General features: G+C 37.8%; 1 protein-coding gene across 1 annotated transcript in view; it reads right to left on the bottom strand.

Annotated features, from left to right (window-relative positions):
• Nucleotides 1-18552, bottom strand: part of CKAP2L (cytoskeleton associated protein 2 like) — a 34166-nt gene that overhangs the window by 7876 nt on the left and 7738 nt on the right. Inside the window, exons 4-8 of the mRNA XM_017549811.2 lie at nucleotides 17259-18496; nucleotides 13705-13912; nucleotides 7899-8054; nucleotides 4649-4712; nucleotides 2783-2972 (exon numbers count right to left, since the gene is read on the bottom strand). Coding sequence (XP_017405300.1) covers nucleotides 2783-2972; nucleotides 4649-4712; nucleotides 7899-8054; nucleotides 13705-13912; nucleotides 17259-18496 — 1856 coding nt within the window. The remainder of the gene's footprint in view (nucleotides 1-2782; nucleotides 2973-4648; nucleotides 4713-7898; nucleotides 8055-13704; nucleotides 13913-17258; nucleotides 18497-18552) is intronic.

The following is an 18552-nucleotide window of genomic DNA, read 5'->3' as shown; positions in this document are numbered from 1 at the left end:
AAAGGAGTTGCAATTCTCATCTCAGATAAAATAGACTTTAAAGCAACAAAGATCAAAAGAGACAAAGAAGGACATTATGTAATGGTAAAAGGATCAATGCAACAAGAAGAGCTAACAATCCTAAATATATGAGCACCCAGATACATAAAGCAAGTTCTTAATGACTTACAAAGAGACTTAGACTCCTACACAATAGTAGTGGGAGACTTTAACACCCCATTGTCAATATTAGATCAATGAGACAGAAAATTAACAAGGATATCCAGGACTTGAACTCAGACGTGGACCAAGCAAACCTAATAGACATTTACAGAGCTCTCCACCCCAAGTCCACAGAATATACATTCTTCTTAGCACCACATCACACCTACTCCAAAATTGACCACATAATTGGAAGTAAATCGCTCCTCAGCAAATGCAAAAGAATGGAAATCATAACAAACAGTCTCTCAGACCACAGTGCAATCAAGTTAGAACTCAGAATTCAGAAACTAACTCAGAACCACACAGCTTCATGGAAGCTGAACAACTGGCTCTTGAATGTTGACTGGATAAACAATGAAATGAAGGCAGAAATAAAGATCTTCTTCGAAACCAACGAGAATGAAGACACAAAGTACCAGAATCTCTGGGACACATTTAAAGCAGTGTCTAGATGAAAATATATAGCAATAAATGCCCACATGAGAAGCAAGGAAAGATCTAAAATCGACACCGTATCATCAAAATTGAAAGAGCTAGAGGAGCAAGACCAAAAAAACTCAAAACCTAGCAGAAGACGAGAAATAACTAAGATCAGAGCAGAACTGAAGGGGCTAGAGACACAAAAAACCCTTCAAAAAAATCAATAAATCCAGGAGCTGTTTTTTTCGAAAAGATCAACAAAATAGACAGACCACTAACCAGGTTAATAAAAGAATAATCAAATAGATGCAATAAAAAACGATAAAGGGGATATCACCACAGGTTCCACAGAAATACAAAACATCATCAGAGATTATTACAAACATCTCTATGCACATAAACTAGTGTAACTGGAAGAAATGGATAAATTACCGGACACTTGCATCCTCCCAAGCCTAAACCAGGAAAAAGCTGAAACCCTGAATAGACCAATAACAAGATCTGAAGTTGAGGCAGGAATTAAGAGCCTACCACCCAAAAAGAGCCCAGGTCCAGACGGGTTCACGGCCGAATTCTACCAGACATACAAAGAGGAGCTGGTACCATTCCTTCTGAAACTATTCCAAACAATCCAAAAAGACAGATCATTTTATGAGACCAACATCATCCTGATACCAAAACCTCGCAGAGACTCAACAAGAAAACTTCAGGCCAATATCCATGATGAACATAGATGCAAAAATCTTCAATAAAATACTGGCAAACCGATTGCAACAGCATATCAAAAAGCTTAACCACCATGATCAAGTAGGCTTCCTCCTGGGGATGCAAGGCTGGTTCAACATACGCAAATCTAAAAATGTAATTCACCACATAAACAGAAACAAAGAAAAAACACCACATGATTATCTCAATTGATGCAGAGAAGGCCTTTGACAAAATTCAACAGCCCTTTATGCTAAAAACCCTCAATAAACTAGGTATTGATGGGACATATCTCAAAATAATAAAACCTATTTATGACAAACCTACAGCCAATATCATACTGAATGGGCAAAAACTGGAAGCATTCCCTTTGAAATCTGGCACTAGACAAGGATGCCCTCTCTCACCACTCCTATTCAATATAGTATTGGAAGTTCTAGCCAGAGCAATCAGGCAAGAAAAAGAAATAAAGGGTATTTACATAGGAAAGGAGGAAATCAAATTGCCTCTATTTGCAGACATGATTGTATATCTGGAAGACCCCATCGTCTCAGCCCAAAATCTCCTTAAACTGATAAGCAACTTCAAAGTCTCAGTATACAAAATCAATGTGCAAAAATCACAAGCATTCCTATATACCAATAACTGACTTAAAGAGAGCCACATCAAGAACGAACTGCCATTTACAATTGCTACAAATATAATAAAATACCTGGGAATACAACTAACAAAGGATATAAAGGACCTCTCCAAGAAGAACTACAAACCAATGCTCAACGAAATAAGATAGGACACAAACAGATGGAGAAACATTCCATGTTCATGGTTAGGAAGAATCAATATCGTGAAAATGGCCATACTGCCCAAAGTAATTTACAGATTCAATGATATACCCATCAAGCTACCAATGACCTTCTTTACAGAACTGGAAAAAAACACCTTAAACTTCATATGGAACCAAAAGAGAGCCTGCATAGCCAAGTCAATTCTAAGCAAAAAAAAATCAAAGCAGGAGGCATCACATTACCAGACTTCAAACTATACTACAAGGCTACAGTAATCAAAACAGCATGGTACTGGTACCAAAACAGAGATATAGACCAACGGAACAGAACGGAGGCCTTGGAGGCAACACCACACATCAACAACCATCCAATCTTTGACAAACCTGACAAAAACAAGCAATGGGGAAAGGAGTCCCTGTTTAATAAATGGTGTTGGGAAAACTGGCTAGCCATGTGCAGAAAGCAGAAACTGGACCCCTTCCTGACACTTACACTAATATTAACTTCAGATGGATTAAAGACTTAAACATAAGACCTAATACCATAAAAACCCTAGAAGAAAACCTAGGCAAAACCATTCAGGACACAGGCGTAGGCAAGGACTTCATGACCAAAACACCAAAAGCATTAAGACTGTAAACACAAAGCCTGCTTTAGGGTTTGCTTACCTAGGGATTGGACCAATCTGTAATTTGATTCCAGAATAATTATACTGTTCTGCCTTGGCTATTTGGGGTGTTGCTATGGCTTGTTCCCTCTCTTCTGGTGAAAGACAAGACTTCACAGATTCCTTCTCCTTGGCCAGCTCTTCCACTGATGTTATATTAGTTTCAGCAACTAATGAGTCAGAAGTAATTCCTGTGTATGTAAGGTCAGGAAGGAAAGTAAGATTTAGCAATTTAATACTTCAAATATAAATCACTAACATGAAAAATATATACATACAGTGATTTCCCAGTGATCTTCATGGACTCCACACACTAAATAGTGATTGATTTGAGGTGGGATTTATAATTTCTTTTTTTCCTGGTAAGCCCTGTAGCAATGTCCTGATACATCAGGCCCCCCTCCTAGCCAGCCTTCAGACAGACAGCTGTTAAGTAGATTCTTGACACCTTTTCAAGACTCTGAACACATTCCCAGTCTCCTATTAACTCTGAAGAGCACTCTTTTAGGGGCTATTCACTGGCCTTCTACCCTTACACCATACCTTGGATCAATTTTCTTGACTCACTTAGGTTAACTCACACAACCTCCTAATCCCTCTCCTACCCAGGATGACCACAAGGTTACTGCCTTGGACAGTGGGTGAAAAATGTCTTGCATGAATAGTTTTCATGGTAGCCCAACCACAATAACCAAAATAAAAGAATGGAAATCAGATTGTGCCAGGCACACTGTAGCTAAAGGCTGACACCCTAAGTGAGGTCAACAGGGTGCAACAAAAGTATGGATTCCTGTCTTCTCTTTTTGTTCCTTTTAAGAACACTGTCATGTTTTAACCAAGTATCTGAATTGTAGCCTCATTCTCAAAGAATCTACTATTAAGTATACCTATTCTATTTCCTTAGTCCCACAAGTAGTGGGTTATTTAACTATAATTCCATGACTTGATTGTTCCCCAGTTAAATCTACTCTTTTTTTTTTGAGATGGAGTATCGCTCATTGCCTAGGCCGGAGTGCAATGGTGCAATCTCAGCTCATTGCAAACCCCGCTTCCTGGGTTCAAATGTTTCTCCTGCCTTAGCCTCCTGAGTAGCTGGGATTACAGGCACGTACCACCATACCGGGCTAATTTTTTTCTTTCTTAGTAGAGACAGGATTTCACCATGTTGGTCAGCTGGTCTCTAACTCCTGACTTCAGGTGATCCACCTGCCTTAGTTTCCCAAAGTGCTGGGATTACAGGTGTGGGCTACTGTGCGCAGCCTAAATCTACTCTTAAAGGAAAAACTTGTCACCTTCTAATATAACAAGAAGAATCCAATTTATTTTCTAAAGATAGCTTGTTTTTTCTTTCCATTCATACAAGTATTATAAGCAACTATAATGTTACTAATGTGTTTGGCACAATATTTCTCATAGAAGAGTGTTCTAAAGGTTAACCACTGACAGTAATGGTCAACCAATTAAAGAGATTCCTGAGATGGCTATTTTTAAAGGGATAACATGAATTTAGATGAGTATGTTGGTAGTTTATGATTAAACATGTAACTTAAGGCATTTCTCCTTTTTGCCTCAGTCTCTTCTAGTAAAAAGCTGTTTGTCTTCTTCCATCTAGGATTCTAGGGAAGTGGAGCACTTCAGTCTAGGCTGTTCTGGTGGAAACAACTTTTGTTCAGTGTTGAGCAGTGTATTTACTTGTAATAATACAAATAACTCAGCTGATGACAATGGCTGAAAGGGCCAGGTCATGGAAACCAACAAGTGAGAAGCATTTCAGGGGATCATACTTTTCTTCTTTTTCCAATGGGTTCTGGATGATTTTTACTGACATAGCTAGAGAAGATGAATTTAAATACAAAAATAATAATACCTTCTGTGGTTCTGTTTGAGTCTTGCAAAATATTAAGAACAACTTCCCGCAACTCTTGTATTGGCTAGAAGGAAGGAAGAAAATATATGAAATCTTAAAAACATTCATGGAAAATATTTGCTAAGGAACTTTAACTTCAAATAAATGTTTTATAATAATAATGTTTCCTTTTAAAATCTCGTCTAGCAATAAATATTTTGTCTAGCTTGACAGTTTCACAGCTTCATGAGAAAAATAAAGAAACAGAGAAAATTTCAATTAAGTATTGGCACACTTGACTTAATGAACGGATGTATTTAAAGTTGTCTATAATGTAATTTGTCTACATCACATTCTATTTTCCTATTAATTTATATAATACCATCTAATATGTATTCCCACATAAAGATTCTGGCCCAATGATGCAAAGCTAGCCACACAGAAAATACATTTATGTATTTTTAATGTTGTCTTTGTTTAACGTAAAAGTCATATACACATTATAGAAAAATTGCATAGGTTAAGCTTAACAAATGAAATCACCCATAATTCCATCATCCAAACACAATTTTTTTGAGAAGGGAGTCTCTGTCACCAAAGCTGGAGAGCAGTGGTACAATCTCAGCTCACCACAACCTCCACTTCCAAGGTTCAAGTTATTTTCCTGCCTCAGACTCCCAAGTAGCTGGGATTATAGACACATGCCACCCCATGTGGCTAATTTTTCTATTTTTAGTAGAGATGGGGTGTCGCTATGTTGGCCAGGCTGGTTTCGAACTCCTGACCTCAGGTGATCCACCTGCCTCAGCCTCCCAAAGGGCTGAGATTACAGGCGTGAGCCACTGTGCCTGGCCCAGATACAATATTTGTAGGCATTTTGGGTAATTTTCTCCAGCTTTTCCTTTCTTTCTTCTTTTATTTGGTAACATACTTAAAAAAAAAACTTTATGGAAAAGTAATTTTCTGATAAAAATATCTGAGACAGCCTTCATTTTTCAAGTATGTAAACCACACCATGAAGCAGAACATCGTAAGGTAAGCTGTACTTTCCCACAAGAACATTATAGTTGGAGGTTTATCTTCCTTACCTGGGACTCTATATAAAACAGATATAAACTGACAATAAAGCATAAAAGTAAAGCTTTCCATACATTTTTTCAAAATCCAAAACAGAATTATGATTTCAGCTAAATGAATGGGAATAAATATATAGAATATATTGCAAAGAGTGAATTCCATAAAATAGTCAAGTGTATTTTATATTTGTATAGCCTTCTGGTTAAAGATGGTGGATTAAATATACATTTATTTCTAACCTCTCTTGAAAATCTACTGAAAGGATAATAAAGGGATTAAAAAGAGGCAATAACCACAAAGCACAGGAAAGAAGAAATGGCAATAAGGTTTTGGAAGCTGCAATGCAGAAGGAAGAGAGGTGAACAATTTAATCGACTTAAGCGAGTCGAATCCCAAGCTGGCAGTTTGGCTGAGAAACAACCTGGCAGAAAGGTTCAAGAATGGGTGATAGGGCCCAAATCAGGAGGACTCTTTAGCATCTGTTCAAAAGGCAGTAAGACCTCCAAATCCACCCTGCAGCCCTGAACTCTGCACTCTGGTAACTAACTGTCTGACTCCCTTCATCCTAAGAGAAAGCTGGGGATGTATTCTTTAAGTCTCTGAGAGATATCATGCAAGATTGGGATAGGGTGCTTACTGAGAAAAGGGAATAAGCAAAAGTTTCTATGTTGAGGGCTGAGACTCCCTATTCTCTTCTCTCCCGCAAAACTGGCAGCCTGGTTTCCACCTCCCAGGAAGGGGATTGGAACAGCCTGCTCTAGAAAACTTGACCAGCTTAAGAGGAAAGACCTAAAGATACTGACTGCTATTGCGGCTTTTCTAACCAATCAACTCAGCCAGATCACCCTGTGGTAAAGCCCTACTCATGTGTCTAGAGCTTTAAATAAGCTTTTTCAGACCCACCTCTTATAAACAGCCCAGTTTTACCGGCATCTGTGTAAAGCCTTTAATGAATAACAGAGAACAGTCCAGTTTCACCAGCATCTGTGTAAAGCCTTTAATGAATAATAGAGAATAAAATAAAATAAAACAAACAATAACAACGAGAGAAAGAAATGAAAAACACATAGACAATGTGGGAAGAAGAAAACTGATATGGGTTCTAAAACACAAGGGATCCACCCAACTTAAGAAGGATGTAAAGGGAATCTAAAGGTGGTGGTAAAGAGATCCCAGAAAGATAGCTGGTGAAGATGGGAGTAAAGAGCAACTTGCTCAGTCTGGAATAAGCCAGAAGGGAGAAAGGAGAAAGGAGGTCTCTAAGAAAAAGAAATCAATAGAATATCTGATATTTTCAAAGTATTGAGGAACTTAGACAATTAGAGAAGAGTTTGTGAATTAATTATAAAATAAACAGAAAACTAAGCAAAGGCAAAACAAGACAGTAACTCCAGGAGAAGTAGAAAGTTGTGCTTGAAAGGTAAAGCAGTCATAGTATATACTACATGGCTCAACATATTCAAATATTTCTTATATATTCATAACAATGTGAATGCTAAATAGTGACCAGAATTTCATGACTCTAATGAAAGTATGAGGAATGGCAAGGGTCTGCAAGGATGGTAAATAGGGGCGTGTATTTGTGTGTGCTGGGATCTGTGTATGTATGTGTGAAAGAGGGTTAAATCTTCATTCTGCATAGCTGGAAGTCCATAAATCATATCTAAAACTAAAAAGTCAAGAAACAGAAGCATGTTTTCTGAAACTATAGAGGTTAATATAAAAATAATCAGTTTGCTCTGGGAAGGGGGAAATGGGAGAGAAGGAAGGCAGAGGCCTTCTTGAATGAAACTTATCAAACTGCTTGACTGTTCAAATTATGTGCATGTACAATTCTGATTTTGAACTATTATGGAAAAAGGTACCAAAGAATATGAACTATGACATGGAAAATGACATTTTAATGAAAAGCATTATAAAACTATTTGATGTAGTTTTTATAAATAATAATTATATAGTGTTTTTTTCTAGATTTTAGAATTAAAAGTTATTTCATGTAATGCCTCTGAATTACTGATTTAAGAATGTTGATGTATTGTGTTTAATATATTTTCAGGTTCTTTATGGTAAGGTATGACTTTATAAGTGTTGGATATTGATGTTGTAACCTTCTAACAGCCATATTACAAAAAACAACGGAGAACTCACATGAAAAAGCATTTTAAGAAGTTACCCACCCAAGACAGATACTCACTGTTGCCCCATTTTTAATGGCCTCTTCATATAGCCCAATAACATCAAAGGTGCCTTTACTTGCCAACAACTTTGCTTTGCAGATCCAGAATTTGGCAAATTTTTCAGCTTCAGGAACACTGGACAATATGTTAAGTATTTCATTATAAGGTACACCCTGAAAAAAAAAATCAAAATATCCAGAGGTAATTATTACTATTTCACTGTTACTCTCACATCTCTTAATATTTATTATAGCAGGTATGCAGAAATTGTTTTGATTACTAATATTTTCGAACTTTTAAAAAAATTTCAATTTTACTGAGGTACAATGTACATGCAATAAAATGCACTTTCAAAAATTATCCATTTTAATGAGTTTGGACATTCATCATTAATTTTTTTTTTGGGGAGGGTGAATGGAGTCTTACTCTGTTGCCCAGGCTGGAGCGCAGTGGAGTGATCTTGGCTCACTACAACCTCCGCCTCCTGGGTTCAAGCAATTCTCCTGCCTCAGCCTCCCGAGTAGCTGGGATTACAGGCACCCACTGTCACGTCCGGCTAATTTTTTTTGTATTTTTAGTAGAGACGGGGTTTTCACCATGTTAGCCGGGATGGTCTCAATCTCCTGACCTCGTGATCTGCCCGCCTCAGTCTCCCAAAGCACTAGGATTACAGGTGAGAGCCACTGTGCCCGGCCTAATTTTTTTTTTGAGACAAGGTCTCACTCTGTTGCCCAGGCTGGAGTGCAGTGGTCTGGCCACAACTTGCTGCAACCTCTACTTCCTGAGCTCAAGCAATCTTTCCACCTTAGCCTCTTGAGCAGCTGAGACTACAGGCATGATCCACTGTGCCTAGCCTCCTCATCATTAAATTTTAAGAGTTATGTGAGACCAAGTAGAAAATGTTTATCATAGCTGAAGGTAAGAAATATGTTCATTTTCACGTGGTACAAAAAGAAAACAAATCCTAGAGTAAACATTTCTTACATATTCATAATATTCCATATTTATAACAATGAGAACACCGAGTAGTGACCAGAATATCTGTATGACTAATAGCAGTACAAAGAATAACACAGGCATGCAAAGGTCATAGGGGTATGAATATGTGTATGTTGGGGATTTATGCAGGTGTTCATGAAAGAGGACTAAATACCACAAAAAGAAACTTTGAAATGGATTCACTGGTTTAATCCCCTCTGGCGAGCAGGACAGTGGCATGGACCCAGAGGAATGGGGAGCACTAGCATGCCCAGAAATCCAGGTACTGGCACACTCAGCCAAGCAGCACCTTTCCCTGCTATTAAAATGGGGAGACACAAAGGTAAGTTCACAACTGAGAATCACTAATATTTGAGAAAACCAACACTACAGGAAAGAGGCATAAAACTCAACTAACAAGAATAACACTGGAGCAAAGAGGAATACTTTTAAGAGTACTACAGTCAATATCTTCAGAGTGATAAGACAGAGCATTGCTATCCTAAAACTAGAATGGCTTTTTCTATGAAAAAGAACAATTGCAGGAACACCACTGAAGAATAAATCTGTGAGCCGAAAATTCAGCTGTGAAATTCTCCTAGAAATCAATGCAACAGAACAATGTAATGAATAGTATGAAAACAAAATTGAGAGTTCTGAAGGATATATCTATTATTCAATAATTCCAGTATCCATCTAAGAGAATTTCTAGAAGGAAAAATGGAGAGAACAAAGTTAAACACACAAAGTGATTGTAGAAGAAAAATTTCAGGAAATGAACAAAGAAACAATTGTTCAGATTGAAAGACTCTCAGAGATTTAAGCAGGATGAATGCGAGAAAAAAATATATACTTAGAAAATCAGAGATAAAAAGAAAATTGTAAAAGCTTCCAGAAAGGGGGAAAAAAAAGGATTACTTATAAAGGAATGAGAATCAGATTGATGTGAGATATTAACAAATCAACAACTCCAGATGCAAGAAAGAAAATGAAGCAATCATTTAAAAATTTCCAGGGAAAAGAAGCTGAAATTAAGAAATTTTCCCCAACCAAACTATGAGTCCAGCATGAAGGCAAAATAACAATTTCACAAGAATACAGACTCAAAAGGTTTGTCATTCAAATATCATAAAGTCACTAGTGAGTAAACTTTAGAACTCATATGAAAGACTTGAAACAAAAGTAACCGCAGGCCAGGCGCAGTGGGTGGTTCACACCTGTAATCCTAGCACTTTGGGAAGCTGAGGCAGAGGATTGCTTGAGGCCAGGAGTTTGAGACCAGCCTGGGCACCACGGTGAGACCCTGAGTCTACAAAAAAATTTAAACAACATTGGATGTAGTGGTATGTACCTATAGCCCTAGCTACTCAGGGGGCTGAGGTGGAAGATTGCTTGGGCCCATCCAGTTCAAAGTTGTAGTGAGCTATGATGGCATCACTGCACTCCAGTCTAGGCAACAGAGTGAAACCCTGTCTCTTAAAAAAAAAACCAAAAAAGGAACTGCCAGAAGATATGATATATATTCTGCAAATCATGTGTGAGCTTACATCTACCACTTTTTTTCATTTCAGTGTATTATTTTCTTTATGAAATAAAGAAAACTAGATCAAATACAGAAATGAGGGGAAAAAAGAATTCAGGTAAACTGAATTACAATATAAAATGGCAGGCATAAATTTAAACATACAAGTAATCATAATAAATGTGTATAAACTAAATTTGCTTTTTAATAGTAGAGAGTCTCAGATTTGTTTAAAAAATTTAACTGTGTGTATTTATACGAGACATACCTAAAATAAGTCAACCCATGAAGGTTTAAAGTAAAGGGATGGAAAAAAATCTACCAGGCATATTCTAACAACAAAAAGCAGGTGTGGCAAGATTAATCAGACAAAAGAAATTAAAGCAAGTCATGAATTTTTCTGTACCTAACAACATAATTTTGAAAAACAGAAAGTAAAAATTGACAGACATATGAAGAGAAATTGTCAACGACTAATCACAGTGCCAGCGAGACTCTGGCATACTGCTTTCAGAAAGCAATGGATCAAGTAAACAAAATAGGATACACATTCTTTTCAAACACTTTTGGAACATTTACCAAGAATGATCAGATATTAAGACCACAAAGAAAATTTTAACAAAACCCATCAAGTAGAGTACACATAGGCCACATTCACCAACTACAATGCAATATAATTCTTCTAAGATATTTTTTGGGTTAAAGAACTCAAAATGGGAATCTCAAACTATTTAGAAATGCACAATGAGAATATATGTCAGTTATTAAGCTTTTGTGTGTCAGCCCCAAACCCCCCTATCCTCTGCTTTGTGATGCTGGAGCTGGAACTCTGTAAACCACTTTCTGCTTGGCAGCAGCTTCCCTGCTCTGCCCATAGTGGGCACGAGAGGGAGACTGCAGGGATGGAAAAGGAAGACACTTGCTTCTTCACATATGCTTTCATCACCCCAGCAATGGTTCCTCACCCTGGCAGCAACAGTTGGTTCTAGCCTCCAACTTTTTCGCCTTTCCCCTCAGATCCCACCTCACTGTGCAGCTTCAGTGGCAGAAGCACCAAATGGATAGAATCTTTTCCTCAAAGTCTGAGCCCCAGCCCTGCAGGGCCCCTCTTCTAGCATCTGCTGGGTAGTATGCCCTCCTTACAGTTGGAGTACCATCTCTACCAGGGTTTGTCTCTTCTGCTTCTTGGTTCTGATACCCAAAGCTCTCTTTATTCCCCTAGACCCAGTGAGTACCAGCTGCTTCCTGCAGTATCATCTCTGTTACCTCTTTGCTGTCAGCCCTGTGTATTGCACCCACATCCCTCTGATCCCTTCAGCATTTTTGTGCACACAGGCTCACTATGTGCTTTCACAGCCAGCATCTGTGCTCCCTTGTATGTGCCCAGAGAGTGAGAAGTGCCTGAGAATTCTTGTCCGCCTGAGGCAGCCATGAATAAATGGCGATGGAAGCTTAACACTGTAGTTTCCTTGCCTCTGATCAGGATGACTCTGAGAGATATGACTGACACCGTCTCCAGAGCTCCCCTGTGGGGCTGTGCCAGAGTCACTGTCCATGGACTTGCTTTTCTGATCCTACAACTTCACTCCTTTCCCAGTTTTCCCTGGAGTGTCTTCCTAATAAACTACTTTCACACAGATTCTCCTCTTAGGATCCACTTCTTGAGAATCTACGTAAGACACTGTGTAACCAATTACACTCTTTCTGTGGTTTGTTTTTCAGACTTGACTGTGACTGATAAAGAACATAACTTGGTCAAATATGGGAGATATGACCAAGTAAACTTCAGAGGTAAATTTGCTATAGCATTAAACATACTTGTAAAAAAAATAAGAAAGATTCACTTTTAAATGATCTAAGGTTTCAATTAAAAAGGTAGGAAAAGCGCAATAAATATAAAAATGGGTGCAGACATTGATTCAAGAGAAAAAATAATCAATAAAACCTGAGGTCTTTTAAAAAAAATCAATGAGAAAAAATCTTTGGCAAGTCTAACTTTTAAAAAGTCACAAAATTCAAAATTTACTAGTTGACTCAAGATATATAAGCCCTAAATAGAGCAATGACCACATATCAAATTGAGAAGATATATACAAATTTATCCTCCAAAGAAACATGGTCCAGATAATTTTTATGGACAAGTTTTTACCAAACCTTCAAAATAAAAATAATTCTAATGTTATACAAACTATTTTCAGTGTACAGGACAAAAAGAAAAATACACAACTCATCTACCTAAGTCAGCATAAAATTGGTACTAGGAAAACACAAGACAATCAAAGTACGTAAAAATGAATAAAAGAACTGCAACTCACAAAACTATATACTTCATTTCTCTACATACCTACACCATATGAACATGCATGAAAACAGAAAGAATGACTGGCAATGGTGGTCACCTCCAAAGAGAAGTTTGGGATTTCTAAGTATGTATGTTTGTAGAGAGAGAGGGCTGATCATTTATCTATATTGTTTGAAATAATTTTAATAATAAAAATGTACTCATGATTTTTAATACTACAATGAAAAGAAAAAAGAAAAAGAACTCAAGTTTAATCCCACAAGAAGAAATAGTTAGTATTTAACTGGATGTTGTCAGTTTAATCTCATAAGGAGAAATAGTATTTAACTGGATGTTGTGAAAATGTTGCCTGGAGTAGACTTAAAGTGAACTTTTCCATTTCTTTTTTGCTGATGTTCAACATAACCAGCCAAAGGACAGAATAAATTTTGATTTAGGCAAGAATTTTAGTAAAGTTTATTCCATCATTTTTTAATATATTTTTTATTCACGGATTCTCCTAAGGATCACATTCTGCCTATCATCTATTTTATCCTTATCTGCAGAATCCAAGATAAAATTTAAATACTATTTATAGCTATCCAGAGTATTTAGAATACTTGAACTTTACATATAAACTTGACTTCTGACTTCAGTTTCATATCCAAATGTTAAATGTGTACTCTTCAGAACTTGATACCCAAAGAAGGCAAAGTTCCTTTTGGAGCCAGGCTGTTTAGATTAGTTTTCCAACTTCTTCGTGCCCTAGTTTCATTTGTAAAGTGATCATAGTAACAGTGGTTATGATAATTATGTAAGATAATCTTAGTTAACTGCTTATAAAAGCACCTGGCATATAAAAGTCACTGTTTATGGGCATGTTATTATTATTACTGCTATTATTATTACTCTATATTTAAGAGTAGCTAAAGCTCAGCTTAGATGAAGGCTATCTCTCCTATACTCTATTTAAGAAAAACATTTAAAAATTCTAAGATTCTGGTTTGGGCCAAAGCAGAAGGAACTTATTTTCTTCACTCACCCCTTCGATGAGGTTCAGACATTCTGTCAGAGTGTTGTTAATTTTACTGGACAGTTCGAATTGTGCTTTCTTTTCTTCTTCTTCTTTTTCAATGCTCTTCCAGAATGAAATATTCATTTCCTTTATTGCTTTTCTTTTTGTTTTAAGTTCCATAGGAGGCCGTTTATAGGTTTTTCCCTTAGATTTCTGCCAGTCTTCTAGTTGTTTCCTAAAATTCAATTAAAGGGTGAGTGGTTTTATTTATTTTAAAACATAGTCAAGCTGCTAAAATATATGATACATATATATATATATATATATATATAAAGATAGAATATAATTAAATACTTTCAACTACAGACAAAATCAGTAGAATGGAATTAAAAAAAATTTACAAATGGATAATGGCATCACTGGGTTGTGCCTACCTATGAGAAGGCAGACACCAAGATTCCAAGATCACACGTGGCCAGCAATTCAGATTTCAAATAGAATTTGTGATTCTTCATTATTTTTCTTCGAAAGTTTTCACTTCACTGTATGCTACTTGCTTTCCTAAGACATCACTCTATTTTTGAGATGACTTAGCACTTCATTTCTTTCACCATAAGCTGTCACTCAATTCAAACCCATCAAGCCTGCATTCTGCCTTCAATAAGGTCTTAGTGTGTGAAGTGACCCACTTAACCTAGTTCCTTAGTCCTCTCTTGACCAGACATGACTCTCTTTCATAAGCTAGACCAATAATTTCAGGGCTCTTAAATAGCTGGTTTCTGATAATGCCAAGTCCTCATTCTTGCTGACCCCCACTGTTCACATTTTCCACCCCTGCTTCTAAGCAGGCAATAGATTGCTTTTTGAGGGTAGGGGCACCAAGACATATAGACCCCAAGTGCTTGGATGTAGGCACTCCAGCTTCTTTAAATTACAACTACATATTAATGACTTCCAAGTGTACATTTCAGCCCAGATCTTTCCCTGGAGCCCCAAACTTTGTAAAACCCACTGCCTAGTTGATAACTTTTGATGTCTGATAGGCATTTCAAATTTAATACTGTCTCAAACAAAGCTCTTAAAATTTTCATCTCCACACCTGTTCCAAGTATTAGTTACTTTGGTAAATAGTACCCCAGGCTGTGTCACTGCCAAGGACTTCCCACGGCTCTTGGAATAAAATTCAAAATATTTTCCATGGTTGAAAGGTGCCGTGTAATCTGGTTCCTGTCTACCTCTCCAACCTCACATCACACTAGTCTCCCTGTCACTCACCCTGCCGCCCCAGGAGTTCGAGTATCCTTGCAGTTTCTTTCTTTTTTTTTTTTTTTTGAGACACAGTTTCACTATTACCCAGGCTGGAGTGAAGTGACACAATCTCAGGTCACTGCAACCTCCGCCTCCTGGGTTCAAATGATTCTTGTGCCTCAGCTGCCCGAGTAGCTGGGATTACTGGTGTGTGTTACTACACCTGGCTTATTTTATTTTATTAGTAGTAGAGATAGAGTTTCACCATGTTGGCCAGGCTGGTTTTGAACTCCTGACCTCAAGTGATCTGATTGCCTCAGCCTTCCAAAGTGCTGGGATTACAGGCATGAGCCACCGTGCCCTGCATCCCTGAAGTTTCTTGATCTAGACTCATTCCTGCCTTAAGGTCTTACATCTTCAGTCCTCTGCTCAAATGACACCTCCGAGAAGAGGCAATTACCTGTAATTACTGTGTCTTATTTAGTCAGTATGTTGGTTTTCTGTCTCCTCCACTAGAGTGTAAGCTTTATGAAAACAGAAACCTTAACAGTCCAGTTCCCAGCACAGTACTTAGCACACATAGGTATTTAAAAACACATGGCAAAATTCACCTTTTTTTAGCGTGCAGTTCTGAATTTTGACAAATGCCTGAAGTCATGTAAGCCTAACTATTATCAAGCTATGACAGTTGCAACACCCTCAATAATTCCCTCATGCTCCTTGGTAGTCTCATCCCTAACCCCTAGCTCTGGCAATCACTGATCTGTTTTTTGTCTTTATAGTTTTGCTTTTTCCAGAATGCCAATAACTAAGTTTTTAATGAATGAATGCTATTAACTCTCATTTCTGACTCCAGAGCAAAAGCCATGCAATGCTTATTATTTCAGCCCCAAATACTGCCCTCTTACCTTCACTCTAACCACCTACTTAATGATAGAAGTTGAGACATGTGGCATGTGCTTCCTTCATGTTCCTGGCATTCTTCCTATCTCCTTAGCCTTCTTTCTAATCATAAATGAAGAGGGAACTTACCCTTGCTAAAGGCAACTTACTCCTAGGACCTCAATACCATAATTTTGTTTCTCTAGTACTTTCCACATATACACCAAACAGTAAGCTCCAGAAGGGTAAAGACTGACTGTGTGCTCATCACTGTGTCTCCTAGCACCTGGCACATTGCAGGTGCTGAAGAAACACGTGCAGAATGAATGAATGAATCTCTCCCTCTCGAGACTCCTCTTCTGTAATCAAACATGTTCAACATGCAACACAGTCTTATGACCAATCCTCTGTTGTCTGACCTAGACTGTGAGCTCTAGGGCTAGGACCCTGACTTCCTTATTCACCACCTCAAGGTCTCTGCGGTCACTTTTCTTTCTGCTCAGATTGTCCTTCTTGCCACCAGCCTTTCTCAGCCTTAGGTCTCAGCACAGATGTTGCTGTTCAAAGTACCTCTACTGATCCTTGTATCTAAAGCAGCCATTCCAGCCCTACTCTCTTGATATATCACCCTGAAGTTGTTTACTTACTGTCTCTTCAGGAAGGCAGAGAGCTTGTTGGTATTGTTCAGGGCTATACCAAGCTGTACCTTGCTTCACCCTGCTACACCTTTTAGCAACCATCTAATTTTACATGCTCCCTTCCCTCTTGTCAGACATGTCCTTATTTTCTACTTCAAGCAGGTGCTTCGTCTGGGAGGTTCACCCACATTATGAGACTATATCTGGTCCTGGGTAGAAAGTGTACAAAATCCATTGGCTCAGTTTCAATCAGTGTATGTTAATATTAACCTACCTGACATCTGGATTTCTACCATCTGAACTCTGTATTTGAACTGACTACTCCTCTCTGTTTGAGCTTACTTGCCAAAACTTGGCCCACTTAGACTCATGGAAGTTCCCAGTTCTTCCCTGATAACTTTTCTGAACTTAACTATTGGTTTGTCTGACAAGAGGCTACCATTTTCTAACTTCTTAGCTATGTGAACTCACTTATCTGTTCTATTGCTATCCAGTCTAGCAGGGCACTTCTTGAACGAGTGTCTACATCTGTAACCCCTACTTCTTACTCATCCATTCTGTTTCAATTTCTTAAAAAAACCCAAAAACTATTTTAAGCATACAATTACAGAAAATAATTTATAATATATGTATGTACCACCTAGCCCTGTCAAGTCTTAATATTTGTTATATTTGCATCAAATCTTTTTTCAGACTGTAGTTAAAAATTACTAAGGAGCCATTATTTATGGCCTATTTCCTGACCAAGTCTTCTTGATGGTCAATTTGTCTAATCAACTTAAGTTGCAAAAGCTTGGAATTAAAGCAATGTACCTGCGATCCTCTGCTGTTGCCTTCTTTTTAATATTTGTGTTTGTTTGGGTCCCATTTATGGTTGTGACACCAGCTTGAGTTTTGGGAGCTGTTTTGTTCAGAAAATGGTTCTGGGGAACAGCCTTTTTCAACTTGGAGTCCAAAGTCTGTGCTGTTTGTTGAAAGTCATTATTATTACGTTTAATACCACTGGTTCCATTTGCTCTTATGCCAGGGGTGCTTGGAATAGCTGAATTAAATCTGCCAACTGTCAACTTAGGCCTCTGGCTTATGACTTTAGATTTTTGCAGTATACATGATGTCTGAGGTATACAAGAAGGTTGGGTAGACTTCTGATCTTGCTTGATGTTTGGATGTCTGTTGTTATATTCACCCTGAAGCAAATTGGAGTATGTTCTGGGTTTGGTATGTTTCATTCTCTGTTCAATAACAGGGTATGACCGTAACTTAGTTTCATTTGTTCCTTCATATTTAACCCTATTCACCTTTACATCTTTGATGTTCTTGACCACTGGTTTCTTTGATGGCTGAACCTTATTAAGGGTCTGAATAAAGCGAGAGGGAACCGTCCTTGAAGATTTTACTCCTGGTCTTGCAAGATCTGCTCCTCTAGAGAGTTGCTGTGATTTTACTGGGAGAGTCCTGCTTTGTGTTTCTCTAATGAATTGTTTATTAACTCTGTCTTTCAGAACAGCACTATTAACTGAACTTTTGCCCAAGGCTGGCTTAGGAGCTAAACTGTTCTTGGTTTGATTATAAGAGTCAATCTTTGGCTTACTTGTGGTACGTAATTTAGGATCTGGCTTCCTCTCAGGTTCTGATAAAGTTTGGGGCAGGTTCTCTTTGTTTGTTTCTTTTAGAAGGTTATCCAAAGATTTGTTTTCAACATGGGTATTATTAATAGAGTCTGTACATTTAGCATTTCCTTGATCTGTTACCTGTTGCTTTGTAGTTTTCAATTGTTCTATATTAAGTGACCCCACAAGTTTTCTTGACAGCTCTGTTGTGGATGATCCAGCTTCACGCTGTTGAAAACTCTTGCTAGAAGGCTTAGAGTATGGGTTAGAAGAAACACATTCTGAAGTCAGCCTTTTGCCCAGAAGTTTTGGTGGCTCCCACTTCGGCTTCTGGGACCCTGTAATATTAGGTGGTCTGGGCTGGAGTTTAATGCCGATGGACCTTTTAGGTTTGACAGGCAAAACACCATGGTTGGTAACATCATTTTTGGGTCTAATAGTCTGAAAAGACAAAGAAAATATATATTAAAAAATTCTTTTTAAAATTCTTTTTTTTT

The sequence above is a fragment of the Cebus imitator genome, unplaced genomic scaffold (genome assembly GCF_001604975.1).
Source record: "Cebus imitator isolate Cc_AM_T3 unplaced genomic scaffold, Cebus_imitator-1.0 Scaffold222, whole genome shotgun sequence".
In the NCBI taxonomy this organism is placed as follows: domain Eukaryota; kingdom Metazoa; phylum Chordata; class Mammalia; order Primates; family Cebidae; genus Cebus; species Cebus imitator.
This window is presented reverse-complemented; position numbering and strand designations above follow the sequence as displayed.